Source organism: Haliotis rufescens, unplaced genomic scaffold (genome assembly GCF_023055435.1).
Source record: "Haliotis rufescens isolate VD_foot unplaced genomic scaffold, xgHalRufe1.0.p SCAF_5, whole genome shotgun sequence".
In the NCBI taxonomy this organism is placed as follows: domain Eukaryota; kingdom Metazoa; phylum Mollusca; class Gastropoda; order Lepetellida; family Haliotidae; genus Haliotis; species Haliotis rufescens.
This window is the reverse complement of record NW_025964223.1, coordinates 8,409,654-8,425,228: the sequence shown is the minus strand read 5'-3', so window position 1 is coordinate 8,425,228 and position 15,575 is coordinate 8,409,654. Positions and strand designations below refer to the sequence as shown.

Below are 15,575 nucleotides of genomic sequence, written 5' to 3'. Positions count from 1 at the left end.
AGGAGCTTAAAATATAGAATCTAGTTTAAAACAAACTTTAAATAAAAACGAAATTATTTGGCCACAACAAATTTATTAATTGCTCTTCAGATTATTTTTTACAATACAGGCAAAATACAGTTTATAAAGATATTGCGTTCCTTTTATTTCAAAATATAAAAAAATATAAAAATGCATCCTCTTTAAATCTGATGAACAGCCAATTATGTTGTTGTGGTAAAAATATGTTTGACTGAATTTGGCCTTCCTATTCTAAATACATGCATTCCTAACACACTACAAAGGGGATGATGATGGTGATGGTGATGATTATAATCATGATGATATGCGCTACTTCCTATATCGTCATGGATTGTCAGATGCTATGAGCAATATCAATTCAAACAGTTTCATGAAACAGGGTGAAAGGGTTCGTCCGAATTCTATTCCTAAAAGTTAGTATCAAATTTTGTGCAAGGAATACTGGTGAAACAAACTGCTTCTGACTTACATTTGTGTTGAGTTGCGTTTGTAGTGTAAGCACTTTATCCTGTGCGGATACAAGTTCTCGTTGCAATTTGCGAACCTAAAAAACAATTGTACTAACTTAAAATATGGTCAGACTTTGTAATCAAAACAAACGATTGGAGCTTGGATTGATTTGAAAAACAAAAAAATAAACATAATATCGGGTCAAATCACAAGATAAAAAAATGTAGTGATCTTGGTTGTTGAAGTTTGTGGAAGAGCGGATATATAATCTTTTTAATCGAAAACCAATGAATGCATGGAAACTAGCAAAATCTTGCTCAAGACTAAAAGATATCTTTATCTAAAAAGCAATGGGGTATTTTCACAAAAGTATTTTTTCAAAATTGAGTGTCCATAGAAATATTCTGGATTTTGAATATTTGTGGGGAAAAGATATCCTTTGCAGTTGGACAATGAAGCATGACTTAAAAAAAAGCTTTTAAAAATTAAAGATAGATGTGAGAGATATGTTTACAGATTTGTCATTCCTCTTACCTCTGCTTGTTGTTTTTCTTCAGCCTGTAAAAAAATTAACAAAAACTAAATTAAACTTAAATTTCAATTTTCATGCATATATATGACTTTGAAAACAAGAGCAAAATTGTCGCTAATCAACAATTTCATCATCATCATTAAAATCTTGTAATCATGACAGCTTTGGGTGCAGGATTTGTTTGTTTGTTGTTTAACGCCACCATCAGCAATATTCCAGCTATGTGACGGACATCACCATGACTCCACTAGATGATGTAACTGGACATTTTCATTTTCTTCTTAATTTTCTCCATACATGTGCCAAACCCGTGTGTCATCTTAATGTAGGGGCATAGTGCTAGCATACCAAGGATCAGAATCCTGGCATATCCAAGGGAAGCAACTCTGCCCAGTGAGCCTGCTGAGTCACCCATGTCAACAAATGAAGAACCTTGTCCCATGGGGTCAATATTAATAAACATCCTCATCATATATAGAGGATAATTAAATAAAATCTATAAAAAAATCTTCTAATTTTGAAATGAAGCAATTCTTACCGATGAATACACTGATGACGATGTAGACACAAGAGACAAATTGGAGCCATGGACTGAAAAGATGAAGATTCCAATTGGTGGAAATGTTTTACTAAATACTGCTGAATAATGAAAACCGTTATAATCTTTATTGCAAAATAAATAATAAAATTGTATGTATTGATGAACACATAAATCAATTTGAATTGAAAGGAATTAATTGAAAAAATATTTCATAAGTGTTCAATGAATGAGCAACTAGTCTGCTAAAAATTATATATTTGATTCATATGTGCATGTCTAACTAGCAGCTGATACAATATTGATGGTAAGAATGAAAGGGGTGTAAAATATTAACTGCATAAGCAAACAAACAATTGTGGCTGGAAATAAAATTTTGAATTAGGGGGGAAATATATGCAAGGTAACAAATAACAAAGAAAGAGGGCACAAATATGTTTGTTTAACCGAAATCAAATAGACAGCATGCTTCAATATTTACAAAATTTTATTAAAAAGTTTTAAGTCAAATAAGATGAGAAAACAAACAAGGTTTTGTAACAAATTGTTTAACAGATGAATGATTATGATTGAATTAACAACAACATTTATAAGTAAATATAAAAATGAAATAAAAATTGTTTATTTGTGCTCTCTTTGTGCTGTTTAATTCAAATAAAAAGTGTCATATTTGAATACCATTCAACCAAATCATAACTTGTATGTACAAAACACAGAGTTTTTGTCTTCATGAACACAAAACTGTTTTGGATCCGATTCTGGAATGATTTGTCTGAGGAATGGTATTCAGACATTAGAATTGTTCACAGATCACAAAACAAAAACTCATGATGTAGTGATGTATATTTCCCCTTAGTAAACAAAGTCTACTTTTTCAAAACCTTTTTTAAAAAGTGTTCTGTTTGAAGTATATTTAACTGTACCCAGAGCGGAGTGAACCCCAACATAGGTCTGAATTAGTCATCAACATGGATGCGTTTTATCACTTTGATAAAAGTCAAAAAGGCTTAAAGTTGTTGGACAAAATGGCGGATTCTGTATCACTTCAGACTTTCTGATTGGTCGTCAATCATGTTTGATTGACAGGTGGCGAGAGATTAATTTTATTTTCCTTCATTTTTTCATCTTAGAAAACTATCTGTCCCTTAGTTGGTATGAAAGTTCAAACTATCTTTTATAAAAATGTAATCATAATAAAAAAATCCTTTTTTTTATCTGAAGAAGGTCTAAACACAATGTTGTATATCCCAACTACTCAAAAACAGGAAGTTGCAGATGTGTTGATGTAATGAGAACTGACAACAAACAGCTTGAAAGACTCTTGAAGAGATCTCAAGAGGAGTTACCTCCCTTTGACCACTTACCGCTTGAATATGCATAATCACTCAGATATGCATAATCCAAAGTTGAAGATTTTGACAGACCTGATAATAAAATATATATTTGCGTAAATGAAAGTTTACACTTTACATCTGATTAACATAATAATTCTACACCTAATTTGCCACAAATAATACTGAAAAATAACAGACTTAATCGTTTACAATAGAAGGAAAATGTCAAACTTTGTTTACTTCATTGAATAATTTTACCATCATCATATCAGGAAGAAAATTACATAAAGTGATTTCTGGATACATGACCTTTATATTTCTAACATTATTTTAATTTTTGCAAATACTCAATTGCGATGTTCAATTTCTTCATCAATAGTTTACAAATACAAAGAAATTTTAATAATATTCAAGAACTAAATACAAACATGAATTTAACAATACCCATTATGAATTGAAATACTCTTGAATAAATTTAATAATCAAAAGTATTATTTGTGGCCGTTGTGCAGTTCATCTATAACATACGAGGGGCGTTCAATAAGTTTTGCAACTTCAATATAAGACCAAGTCGCAGAATATCTTTTGCCCTTTTATTTTTCAATAAAATCTTCATTCACCTCAATACACCTACTCCATTTGTCCTTCAAGCTTTTAATACCACTTTTATAGAAATAACCACGCCTCTGTGGCAGCCTTTATGTCCTCGTCATCTTAGAAGCGTCTTCACGTAGGGCAGATTTCATTTGCCGGAACAGGAAATAGTCACTGGGGGTTAAATCTGGGCTGTAGGGTGGGTGGTTTATCTATACAGCCCAGACCTAGCCCCAGTGACTATTTCCTGTTCCGGCAAATGAAATCTGCCCTACGTGGAAGACGCTTCCAGGATGATGAGGACATAAAGCTGCCACAATCTGCGGATTTCTATAAAAGAGGTATTAAAAGCTTGAAGGAAAAATGGAATAAGTGTATTGAAGTGAATGAAGATTATATTGAAAAATAAAAGTGATAAAGATATTATGCGACTTGGTCTTATATTGAAGTTGCAAAACTTATTGAACGCCCCTCGTATGTACACCGTAAAGGATGACAAAAGCAAAGCAAACCTGAGCGCAGGCCTACACACTAAACTAAAGCTTGCTAAAGAACTACAGAAAGCACACTTACGACTTCCCTCCTCGTCTTGTTTGCTCAATTTGGACAAAGCAAGCCCCGAGTACGGAAGACTGGACTGGGTACTTGATCGCACCATGTTGTGCTGTGCGTTGTTGGAACTAAGCATGTTGGGGGAGTACATCATGGGATATGTAAAGCGAGAGGATTGGGAGGCAGAACTAGGAGTGGGCGAAGATGGTTGTTGCGAGCTCGGACTCGGCAGTTGAGAGAAAGAGTTGGTGCGAGGAAGATCGTCGCAAGCAGAGTGTTTGGTGCTACTGGAATATACACAGTCAGACTGGGTGGACTTGATGCTGTTGGAGCGGCGGAGGCCACCCCCACCCCCTCCCCCGCCACCGACTCCACCCCCATGCACAGAGTCACGTTGGTGTGCGAGAATACGTGCACTTGCACCGCTTAAAGCACGTGCTTGCTGAATTTGTGCTTGAATACTGGAAGCGGCAGAAGACAGAGATTCTTCCGTGTCAGAAACGTGCATTAAGTGACCATTTGCAGATTTTAACCAAGTACCGTTAGAACCGGAGTTGCGAGGGCTAGAGTATTCCAAGGCTATATAGTTGGGGTTTGCCTGCAGCGCGTTCTGCTGAGCGGCTGCGGCTTGAAGCTGCTGAAGGTTAACGTAATGGCTTGTATTTTTGCCACCATGAGACGGAGAAGAAGACTCTGATTTACTGCTGTATGTAGCATGAGGGTTAGATATGATTGTGCTATTGCAGAGACTGCCATTTTCACCTTGAGGTGTCTTACTCAGGCTGTTTTTGCTGCCGAACAACCGTCGTCGTCCAAGCGTATTCGATTGGAAGTCTCGTTCGGTTTGGGCCGAACTTGTCGATTTACTTGCACTTATACCATTTTTCTTTTTCCTCTCCCTCTCGAGGGTGTTGCTACAGTAACCTTCGGGGCCCAAGTCACTGTCTTTCATGTTCGTTCTAGCAGACGCACTTCCGGGCCGGGGAATATTACTTGCCGGCATTTCATTGGCTGATTTTGACATGGGGTTTGCATCCACACCATGCTTAGCCAGTCGACTACCTACAGTTGCTGAGCCTTTAGAACTCGAGCTCTTGTTACTACCGATAGAGGAGTTACTAGCGTTACTTAGCGGTCTGCGGTAACCAAAGCTACTGCTACTGCCCCCTGAGCCACAGTTAGCTCCCCTTGCATTCTGCATTCGTTTCATGCTTGTTTCTAGCAAGTGCGAATTATCCGTGTTAGTTTCACAGTCACGTTTAGTTGAAGGACTCGTTGAACAGGTCCCCTTTTCACTTTCAGCGTACGATACATGTTCCCCTCGGTAACCAAATTCAGGCTGGCTGGCGTTGGATAATTTCCTCAACGAACCATACCCGGACGATGAGTCTGTTCGGCGCCACTGGCTGTGATCATACCCATTGCTGTAGGGGTATGCGTAATCACTGGGGTCGCTACTCAAGAGTTTGCTGTTCTGGGGCAGAGAGTATTTCCTCCAGCCTATATGCCCGGAATCACTGTTATAATCACTTCCCATAAAAGCACTTGTTCCCAAATTCGGAACCCTCTTGCCTTGCACTTGTGACGTTCCCCCTCCATTTGAGAAGCCACGGGTGAGATCCTTAGGGGTTCTCTTCAAGCTGCTGTAGGGGTTTGTGTCCGACAGTGCCCCTTGTGAAGAACCTGTCAGGTTCTCGTCAGTGCTGATCTCTGCAATGGTGTCGCTGATGTCACCACTGCTGATCGAGCTGCTGTCATCAAAGCTGAAACATATAAATAAAGATTTAGATAGTTGTGAGGAAAACATTGTTATGTCAATTGTAATACATAAAGACATTCAGATAGTTGTGAGGAAAACATTGTTATGTTAGTTGTAATACATAAAGACATTCAGATAGTTGTGAGGAAAACATTGTAATGTCAATTGTAATACATAAATATATTCAGATAGTTGTGAGGAAAACATTATCATGTTAATTATAATGGAAATACAGAACATGGTATTAAACTGGATACCTTTACGTAAAAAAAATATTATAACAAATCAAAATCGACAGTTATAGCACAACCTTGTTCATCTGAACATTTGTGCTTAGGCAATTATATTCTTTATAATATAACTCAATATTAGACCTAGTCCTATCCTAAACCTGAATGATTTTCATTGGATCTTAGCTGTTCAGATCAAAGAGATTCACCTGTATTGAAGAAAATATTTCAATACTGTAAATGTAAACGTAGATGTAAATGTAACTTTAAATGCATGTTGGTACAAAATACCCAGGTTGCTGTGCTCCATATAGATTAAAAAACAACATGGAAATTTCCCAGTATTAAATTGTCCCTCTGTTTACCAAGTTACCATCACTGAAATCCATAATTTCCTTTTCAAATCAATATAACATCATACTTCCGATTCCATTGTTTTGGAAATCATTATTCCAAAATGCCTGGTCATAAACAAAATCAGTTATGGTAGGGCATACTGTAATCCATCAGATATCAGGGATTTTAGGGTTTTAAGTTTTACAAGTTGAAAATCAATAAATGTTTCACAACAGAATATGACAATCAACTTCCAGTTTTAAGAGACAAAAAAGTTCTTTGTAAGTCCTGTAAGCACACCACACCAGTCATGGATGCCCAGTTCTTCAGAATTTATCATTATTATTCCAAAAGTTTGTTGTGGGGCACCATCAATCATGGTAAAAGCCACCATTGAATAATTTAACAAGTTAAGACAAATTTGGGATATGAAAGAGTTTGCAACCATCATTAAAATTCTGAATAAACAAACCATATTCATATTCAATTGGTTGATGAAATTAATGTTTTTCAAAGAAGATTGCTCTATATGATATATCATCTATCACGCCTCTTCTAACGTTAATATTTATAAAGGTTACAACTTCAAGCTTAAAAAATATATGGTCTACTTGGCAAAATGCCACAAAATCACTACGTATCTAAGAAACCGATAAACTCTGTGCCAAACTTTCCGATATCAAACATAAATTTCTTCTCATGACATAAACATTATAGATAGCAGAAAAAAAAGTACACAAAAAATATTCAGAACCATATTGTTAACTGCATGTTATCCAGTGTAGATGAAATGCATTCAAATGATTGTACACTAAACGTGTGTGTACAATATGTGTGTTTGCAATATACACATGATATCAATATTGTTTATACTAAGTAAGGGGTTGAGTAGCCAGCCTAGTGGTTAAAGCGTTCGCTGTCACGCCGAAGACCCGGGTTCGATTCACGACATGGGTACAATGTGTGAAGCCCATTTCTGGTGTCCCCCGCCATGATATTGCTGGAATATTGCTAAAAGCGGTGTAAAACAAAACTCACTCACTCACTCACTTATACTAAGTAAACAGTTCAACCTCTGAGAACAACACATAAATGTGCAACAGGTGTTGATAATTACACTCCAGTTTTATGAATGTGTCAATCAATAATATCTGCACACTGGACACAAGTGAGTGTCACCGCTATTGAAATGTGATACAATGAAATGGACAAGCATGGCTGAACTCAGTTTTCATGAATGATCAAGAATAAATACTGATAATGGAACTTACTTCAACACAACTGCTCAAGCATGGCTAGAGGTTTTGGAAGTAGAGAAATGCATTTTCCGATTTTGTATTTTGTTTTGAGGAGTTGTTTAATTTTGTTAAAGATATATGACAAAATGAGTTACTTATAGTGTTGTTATACTTTTATACAACATATCTACATCACAAACATCATCCATCGTATTGATGCTCATGCTCCATTATTAACAGACTGGCCCCATATAGCTGGATTGTTGCTGACGTGGTGTTAAACAACAAACAAAAATGGAATCATCATCATCATCATCATCATCATCATCATCATCACCACCACCACCACCACCACCACCACTACCACCACCACCACCACCACCATCACCACCACCACCTCAGTATCTCTGTATGCTGTTTCCCTTTCATTTTTACTTTTGTTTATTTGTTTATACAAACCCCTTTACCATTAGGAAATGCTTTATTACACTTGACAAACGTAAGCTAAAAGCAAGTTCATCCTTATTATAGTCATGGAGTTTTACCTATTCATAATATATTAATTTTTCAAATAAGATATAAATTATCCTAATATAACAGATAAACTAGATATTTTCTTGATACGCACACATTTTTTTTATATATACGTAAGTCAATGTGGCAAGATGGATAACAGAATGACCTATAAATTGGATCATGAAAAAGAAATAACAAAATAGCAATATGGCATAACAACATTTTTCAAATTACTGTGTCAATTCTCATGCAAAGATATTACAGATTTGCTGAAGACATATTCACTGAAACAACTACCAACCTGCAGGCATCATACATCGCCATCAGTAACTTCACTTTCCTATATATCGGCACTGATTTCAAAACAAGCACCTATTGTCTTTATCAATCTACCTCTACAATCATTGTGCATTTCCTCACGTACATAATTTGTCTTGTATTTAGCAGTATAAATATTTCACACTCAAAACATCTAACCTACCAAACAATTTTCTTTCAAAATCTGAAAATATTACTTCTTAAACTATATGATTTACCTAATGCCTGAAATTGACAAGTGGTATAAATTTGAAACTGACAACGTCAAGTAGAGGCTATTGACATGAGGACTTGATATAGACAGTGCTTGGTGACCTCACACACCCTAAGATTGTATGTGTTTACTATCACAGTGAAGATAAGCGAGAGCTGTCTATGTCAGCTTGCTTGACGTCATGCTTGCCCCTTGGTTTTAGGTTTATAGATAATATCAAGTTCTTGAAAGGTCTTTAGACTGAAGAAGTGAAGAGGTAGATAGATTTGATTCCGAAAGAGGTGATGGGAAATAGAGTTTAACATTATTTCACTTATATAGAGATGAGCAGGCTATATGTGAGTGGTTACTTGTACTGGGCATTTTATAGTTTAAGCCTACTGAGACACTGTGTCGCAGTTTGAATATGGATTCCACACACTCTGACACATTATACTGACTCAGAGTTGACCAGTCCATATCTTATCCCCTTAATGCCAAGCGCCAAGCAGGGTAACAACAAGTACCATATTTTAATTCTAACAACTTTTGGTATGAGGCGACCTGGGATCGAGCCGTCGACCTTCTGCTCTACAGGCAGACACTCTATCCACTAGACAGTGGAGGAATCTGTTTCCAGAAGAAATCATCTTAGTGATGATGATGATGATGATGATGATGATGATGATGATGATGATGACGACGACAACAATGATGACGATGATGATAATTTTAATGATGATGATTGTGATGATGAGGGTGATCAGGACAATGATGATCATGAGGATGTAGATAAGTGACACCCGTGAAGATTCCGGGAAAGAATAGGTCTCCAGCAACCCATGCTTGCCGTAAGAGGTGACTGTGCTTGCCTGTGCTTGCCGTAAGAGGCGACTAACGGGATCGGGTGGTCAGCCTCGCTGACTTGGTTGATGCATGTCATCGATCCCAATCACTGGATTGTCTGGTCCAGACTCGAATATTTACAGACCGCCCACATATAGCTGGAATATTACTGAGTGCGGCGTAAAACAACAAACCAACCAAGATAAGTGACATTAGCATCAAGCCATATATAACATAACAGTAAGCAGACGTACATTCTGCAAACTACATGGAGGAAACAACCTTGTCATGACCTCACTAAATCTCGCATTAGAATTTCACTGAAAAAGTATCTAAACGGAGGACGTAAAGTCCTCTCAGGCTTGACTGTTTTATTCAACTGGAATAGTCAATTCTCTGGAGAACTGCTCAGCTCTGCCAGGTCCCGGGCAGACAGTGCAATCACGTCAAACTCTAAACCTCCTTCCTCTATTATGCATTTAAATCTTTTAAAGATTCATGTCATTCTTCTTGAAATGTACAATCAAATGAGCTGTAGCATAATTCATCAACACTTAATGCACAAACTATACATACTGAAATCAAATCTTGAACTCAAAAGCAAATAAATTGACCAATTTGGAAAACAGAGTTCAAATATTGCAGAAAACCTATCATTATACAAACAAGAAAAGAGAAATTTGCAAATTTCTCCAAAACCCAACCAAAAAAATGAGTTTATTAATGTAATAGTCTGTTCAGCTCAAAAACCATTTTTTCACATTTCAAAAATCAGAATAAAAAACATTATCAGATCAGATCAAATCAAATCATTGCAATAAACCTCCAAGGAAATATCCTAAATTACCAAACCTTTAAATACTTATATTATCATGAAATATACACACACCAAAATACAACAGGGCCTCAGAATTGATCACACAGTACTGAGTTAGACAAGACTGTGCCGAGATCACAGATTATTTCCAATATACTGATATCGGGCAGAATAAGTTATCAGTTTCAATGAGTTCCTTAATGCATAAGGTAGGCAAATCAATGCGAGATTGTCAACACATCCTCCTAGCAGCTTCCGCATCCCAAACAATGACATCATACTATATTAACGATATATATTTAGAACGAGCCATACAAGCGGTGAGTCATAACAGCGAATCATTGATTTTTCGAACTGTTCTGTTTTCTCGTCTTAGAGGATTCTAGGGTCAATATGTAGTCACCGAAGGCTTATCATATGTACAAGCAAGTCAAAAATATAGCTCATAAAATTATCCTACATATTTTATACATTGCATTGAAAATGAGGTCAGAATTGATCCTTTCACTTGGAGATTTGAAACTGGAACAGCAAAATCCCTAAATGTCAAGAATCAACCTGATAAAATACAGTTACTTTATAACAATGTTATATCAAAATTGTTAAACTTGACATTGGCTCCGAATTGTCGGGTGTATGTTGAGATTGATTGGAAATAAATCCTGTGCCGATTTGCCTCCATGCACGTGACTGCAATATTTAATTATTCAGCTATACCGTCACTCATCTGCCACTTAAGGTAAAGCTGGCACTTACATATAATCAACTCCGTTAATGTTATAACCTTTACGTAGATCTTTCCAGTTTTAAGATTTGGTCTTTCTCAGTGTGTCTCAACTAGAGTGTTGAAAATGGCCTAATTTACTAGCAAAATGCAAACCTTCAGACACAAATAAGTGGTTCTCCACTGAATTACTAAAAGAGGGTTAATGCCACACAAAACCCAGATGGTACCTTCCCAGTGAAATTGTCCTTTAACAAATATCTGTTTTAATGAATTATTCGTACAAAGTATTGTCCTGTAAATATATATTGATGCTGAACCAACAGCAGTTGTCTGGAAACAAGGTTTGGAAACTATGATTATAATTGACAGTGACAAGTAAAATATAGGTATGATATATCACAGCAGTCTAAAAGTGCACATGCCCTAGACTAGTGGTTGATATCATGAGCATGCCAGGATGGTATGATTGCACAATGAAATAATTATCTATACTCATGTGACCACTCGTCTCCATTTGACATCAGACAGCAAATGTTGTTTAACCTTTTGGCAATTATAATCATATCACAACAAAATTTAAATACTCAATTCTGCAAAAGAACCTAGTGGTTGATAGCATGAGCACACTGACACATGATGCAGAGCCCACACTATATCCACATACTAGTATCACCATTTCAGTCAGTTCTAATGACAAATCTATTTCACATTTTTGGCTAGAGGTCAACATTCGGATTTATTTAGAAACGCATTAATTACAACATTTACGGTATCTCCCCTTCAGCCATTAACTCCACCGGTGACCTTTTGTCCTTGAATCCTCACATGGAAACCTTAACATTAATAATTAATAAGGCTGTATACACACCATCACAAATTGAACCAATAAATGACAAACACTTATTTTTACTTCTCGTAAGTTACTCATAAAAGTGTCAATAATGATTCTCTTCTTGGTAGAGGAGCTTACATAAAACAACTCGAAAAGAAATATAAAAAAGTTATTCCTATTTCCTGTCAGCTAAATGCATAAATATTGAAGTAAGCACAAGCCAAAACTGTCCACAACTCTCAGTCTCTTTACACACTGAAATCTGAAAAATTTGATGGTTGAATCCTGAGAATCATTGCAATATTATAACAGTTTTCTAAGGCCATATCATTAATGCTTTGGCTCTATCAGACGGCGCAGACAGACACTAAATATTTTCTTAGCCCAATACATCATAAATACTATCCCCAAATCAATATGAACCTTTCACAATTCACAATCTAGTAGAGGTGAGTACTAGTCAAAGCTATACAGGGCTATGAGTGAGTGAGTGAGTGAGTTGGGTTTAACACCGCTTTGCACAATATTCCAGTTATATCACAGTGTGTCAGCTTAATGTGGGAGGAAAGCCCGAAGTGATGCGGGTCTCAGACGTTTACCACTTTGGTGAAACCCACGAGCCAGGTATGGTGCTGACAAACCTAGAAACATAATCGGAGTGAACCCGAATTGGTAACCACAATCGTAGGTGTCTGCTATGCCCAAGGGAAGCAACTTTGCAAAGCAAATTGTGACGCCTTAGACAACTGGGCCACACGTGCCCCCTACAGAGATAAGAAATTCATTTGACTGAGTACTTATTTTCAAATAGAAACAGTGGCCCCGAAGCTCACTTGTTCATAGATAAGCCACTTCAGAAAGTTAATTTTGTTAGTATCAATATTATAATATTAAGTATTCTTTTTGGTTGCTAGGTTCTAAGAGCTCATATCAACAACAAATCATTGTAATAATAATAATCACACTTTAAAAGAATGTTCATATGAATGAGTGAACTTTTAAACTTTACTTGGTGTGTTTAAACCTGGCTCTTACTCACATCCGACATGGGTACAATGTGTGAAGCCCATTTCTGGTGTCCCCGCCGTAATATTGCTGGAATATTGCTAAAAGCAGCGTAGAACCATACCCACTCACTCACTCATTTACTCCCATCATGACAGGTGAGCTAAATATCTTTGCAGCAGCTGGTCAATTTAAAGAACTAGGACAAGTTTTAGAATGAGAATTTTTTCACGATTGATGATTGATGATTTCAAATCACCGAGAATGGTTTAAGGAAGTTGAAAAGCCTTCACGAAATCAAAAGGACTGGTCAATTTGGATATCTGATAACAGATGATTGGTTAAATTTCCACAAATTTGCACAAGTTCACAGCAAAGCACTCTCTTAGAATCACTAAACACGGACGTTTGTGACACGCTTGTTCAGAAGTCATCAATCGATCAGCTTGTTGGATTAGAAAAATGGGACCGAAAGAAAAAATACAACGAAACAGACGCCATAAAATGAAAGTCACGGGAATGCAGATTTGTGGAATTTGAATCAAGACTATTTGTTTTTCCAGTCTTCATAAGCAGGGGGTTGAAATGATAGCATTGTAATAATCGCAAGCCCAGTTGGTGATAAGGGTTAGAGGCATACCAAAACGAGCATTTCACATGCAAGAAAGCACATGTCAAGCCCCTCATGAAAATCAATTGACCATTAGCCATCGATTCATGCTGAAAAAATCTCCAGAAATTTTGCCTGGACAACACATTTTCTCCATTTTCGTTGAATTTTGGTCCAAAGGGCTGCCTTTCATGGTCTATTGAGAGAGAAACATCTATTACTTCAAGCTGATTGGTTTGAAATCTGTGTAGGGCTGCATGGCAATTCATTTGTCAATTGGACCAGGAAAAAGCACCATGCTTTCACATGTCCAAATCGATAGACAATCACCTCTCGTCTCACGCTCTGAACCAATCGTCAGAGCATTGGTAAGAAATCAAAGAATCCTTTCTGAAAGCCATTAGCTTGTAATGTGGCGCTGAGTAGATCGGAACAGGGTGTGTTGGATTGCGGACAACTTGTTGAACACACATCAGAGTTAGAACATCCGCTGCTTGTCGATTTCAACGTACATGTCAATGTCATATCTGTCATCAATCTTGTCAGTGTAAGGACATATTCAAAGTGAAAAAATCTTAATCACACTCCAGACTTAAAAAATCCTTCACCAGGGCAGGACTACATGAACAATACAGCCCCAAATCAGAATAAACTGATAAGTACTTGGAACCGACAGAAAAAAGAAAAATTGATTAAGATTTTGTCGAAACACTATGTTTAAATTTCAGTAAAGTTTTGTACACAAAGTAATCAATTTTCAAAACATACTACCCATTTTCAAATTATGCTATAATGTTTTGCAATTTTTATGAACAAGAATTCAATGTGTTAAAAGTACATAGAATTATGACTGAATTGTATAGCTACAACAAACAATACATATTCTGAAATGAGTGAGTGAGTGGTGTTTTGCGCTGCTTTTAGCAATATTCCAGCAATTTCACAGCAGGGGACACAAAAAAATGGGCTTCACACATTGTCCCCCATGATGTGGGGAAATCGAACCTAGGTCTTTGGCGTGATGAGCGAAGGTTTTAACCACTAGACTACCCTACCGCACTATTCTGAAATGGAGTGTCCAGCACATACAGTTTCATGTAAATGACCAAAGTTTATATGCAGGACTCTGACCCATTCTTACTCACCATCACACGTGCATAGGAAATGCCTCTCAATCAAATAACTACAATACCACAATAAAGTGTAGAATGTGTCCCTGGTGAAGATTGTCAAAAGAATATACATTACAAAGAAACGTGAATATCACTGCAATAATCTATAACATTACGACAGCAGAGCGACTCATTGTGGCCTACATTTATACATGTATATTGTCGTATACATGTGTCAGCGTATTTCCAGGATTACATAGATATATGGATATTTTTTCACAAATTCTATATTTTTGTGTCAATGGGAAATAAACTCTTATCAAATAACACTCTTGATTGAACGTAAACTGACTTTATTTCTAATATTCCTATACTTTAAGATTGTTATTTTTTTCAACAAATTTTGAAGAATCATATTTCCTTTCTACCACAATATAAGATGAAGTACATACAGCCAACCTTTGAAATGGATCCACGTACATTTCATCAACCTTTGAAATGGATCCACGTACATTTCGTTAACCTTTGAAATGGATCCACGTACATTTCATTAACCTTTGAAATATACAAACATACACATTAATTATGCATGAGATAGAATTCACTAGGTATTGGTTTCAACTGTTAAATCCTGGAACTGGATGATTATTTCACACTCAATATCACTGCTTATGGGCTAGCACCTTGCCATGACCTTTGTATAGATCAGTAGGACAATGGCAATGTATCACTGTTGGGTCAATAACGACATATCTTCAATATTTCCTTTCCCGGTCTTTGTGAAATCTCAGCAGGTTGCCATGCTTGTATGGGCTTGTTCTGTTCTCATCAATAGCCTCCAGAAAGGCTTACATCCCTCATTGATATTGACAAACTTACACCTATTAATTGGCATCTTTGACCTGTAGTGTCCATGTTGACACATGTTGCAATATTGATGTCACACATTTCAGATGGATATTGACGAGAATTAATGGATTGAAATTGACACATTTTTTAGAGACTCCCAAAATTC

The 15,575-nt window shown here is 36.5% G+C and overlaps 1 protein-coding gene across 18 annotated transcripts in view; it reads right to left on the bottom strand.

Moving 5' to 3' along the window:
- Window positions 1–15,575, bottom strand: part of LOC124110337 (neuron navigator 2-like) — a 605,924-nt gene that overhangs the window by 82,000 nt on the left and 508,349 nt on the right. For 12 of the 18 annotated variants that reach the window (XM_048384120.1, XM_048384123.1, XM_048384126.1 and 9 more), the window contains 5 exons: window positions 4,043–5,784; window positions 2,906–2,965; window positions 1,542–1,594; window positions 1,006–1,029; window positions 491–565 (listed from right to left, as the gene is read on the bottom strand). In XM_048384120.1, coding sequence (XP_048240077.1) covers window positions 491–565; window positions 1,006–1,029; window positions 1,542–1,594; window positions 2,906–2,965; window positions 4,043–5,784 — 1,954 coding nt within the window. The remainder of the gene's footprint in view (window positions 1–490; window positions 566–1,005; window positions 1,030–1,541; window positions 1,595–2,905; window positions 2,966–4,042; window positions 5,785–15,575) is intronic. The other 6 variants (XM_048384129.1, XM_048384132.1, XM_048384137.1 and 3 more) reach the window with 6 other exon arrangements.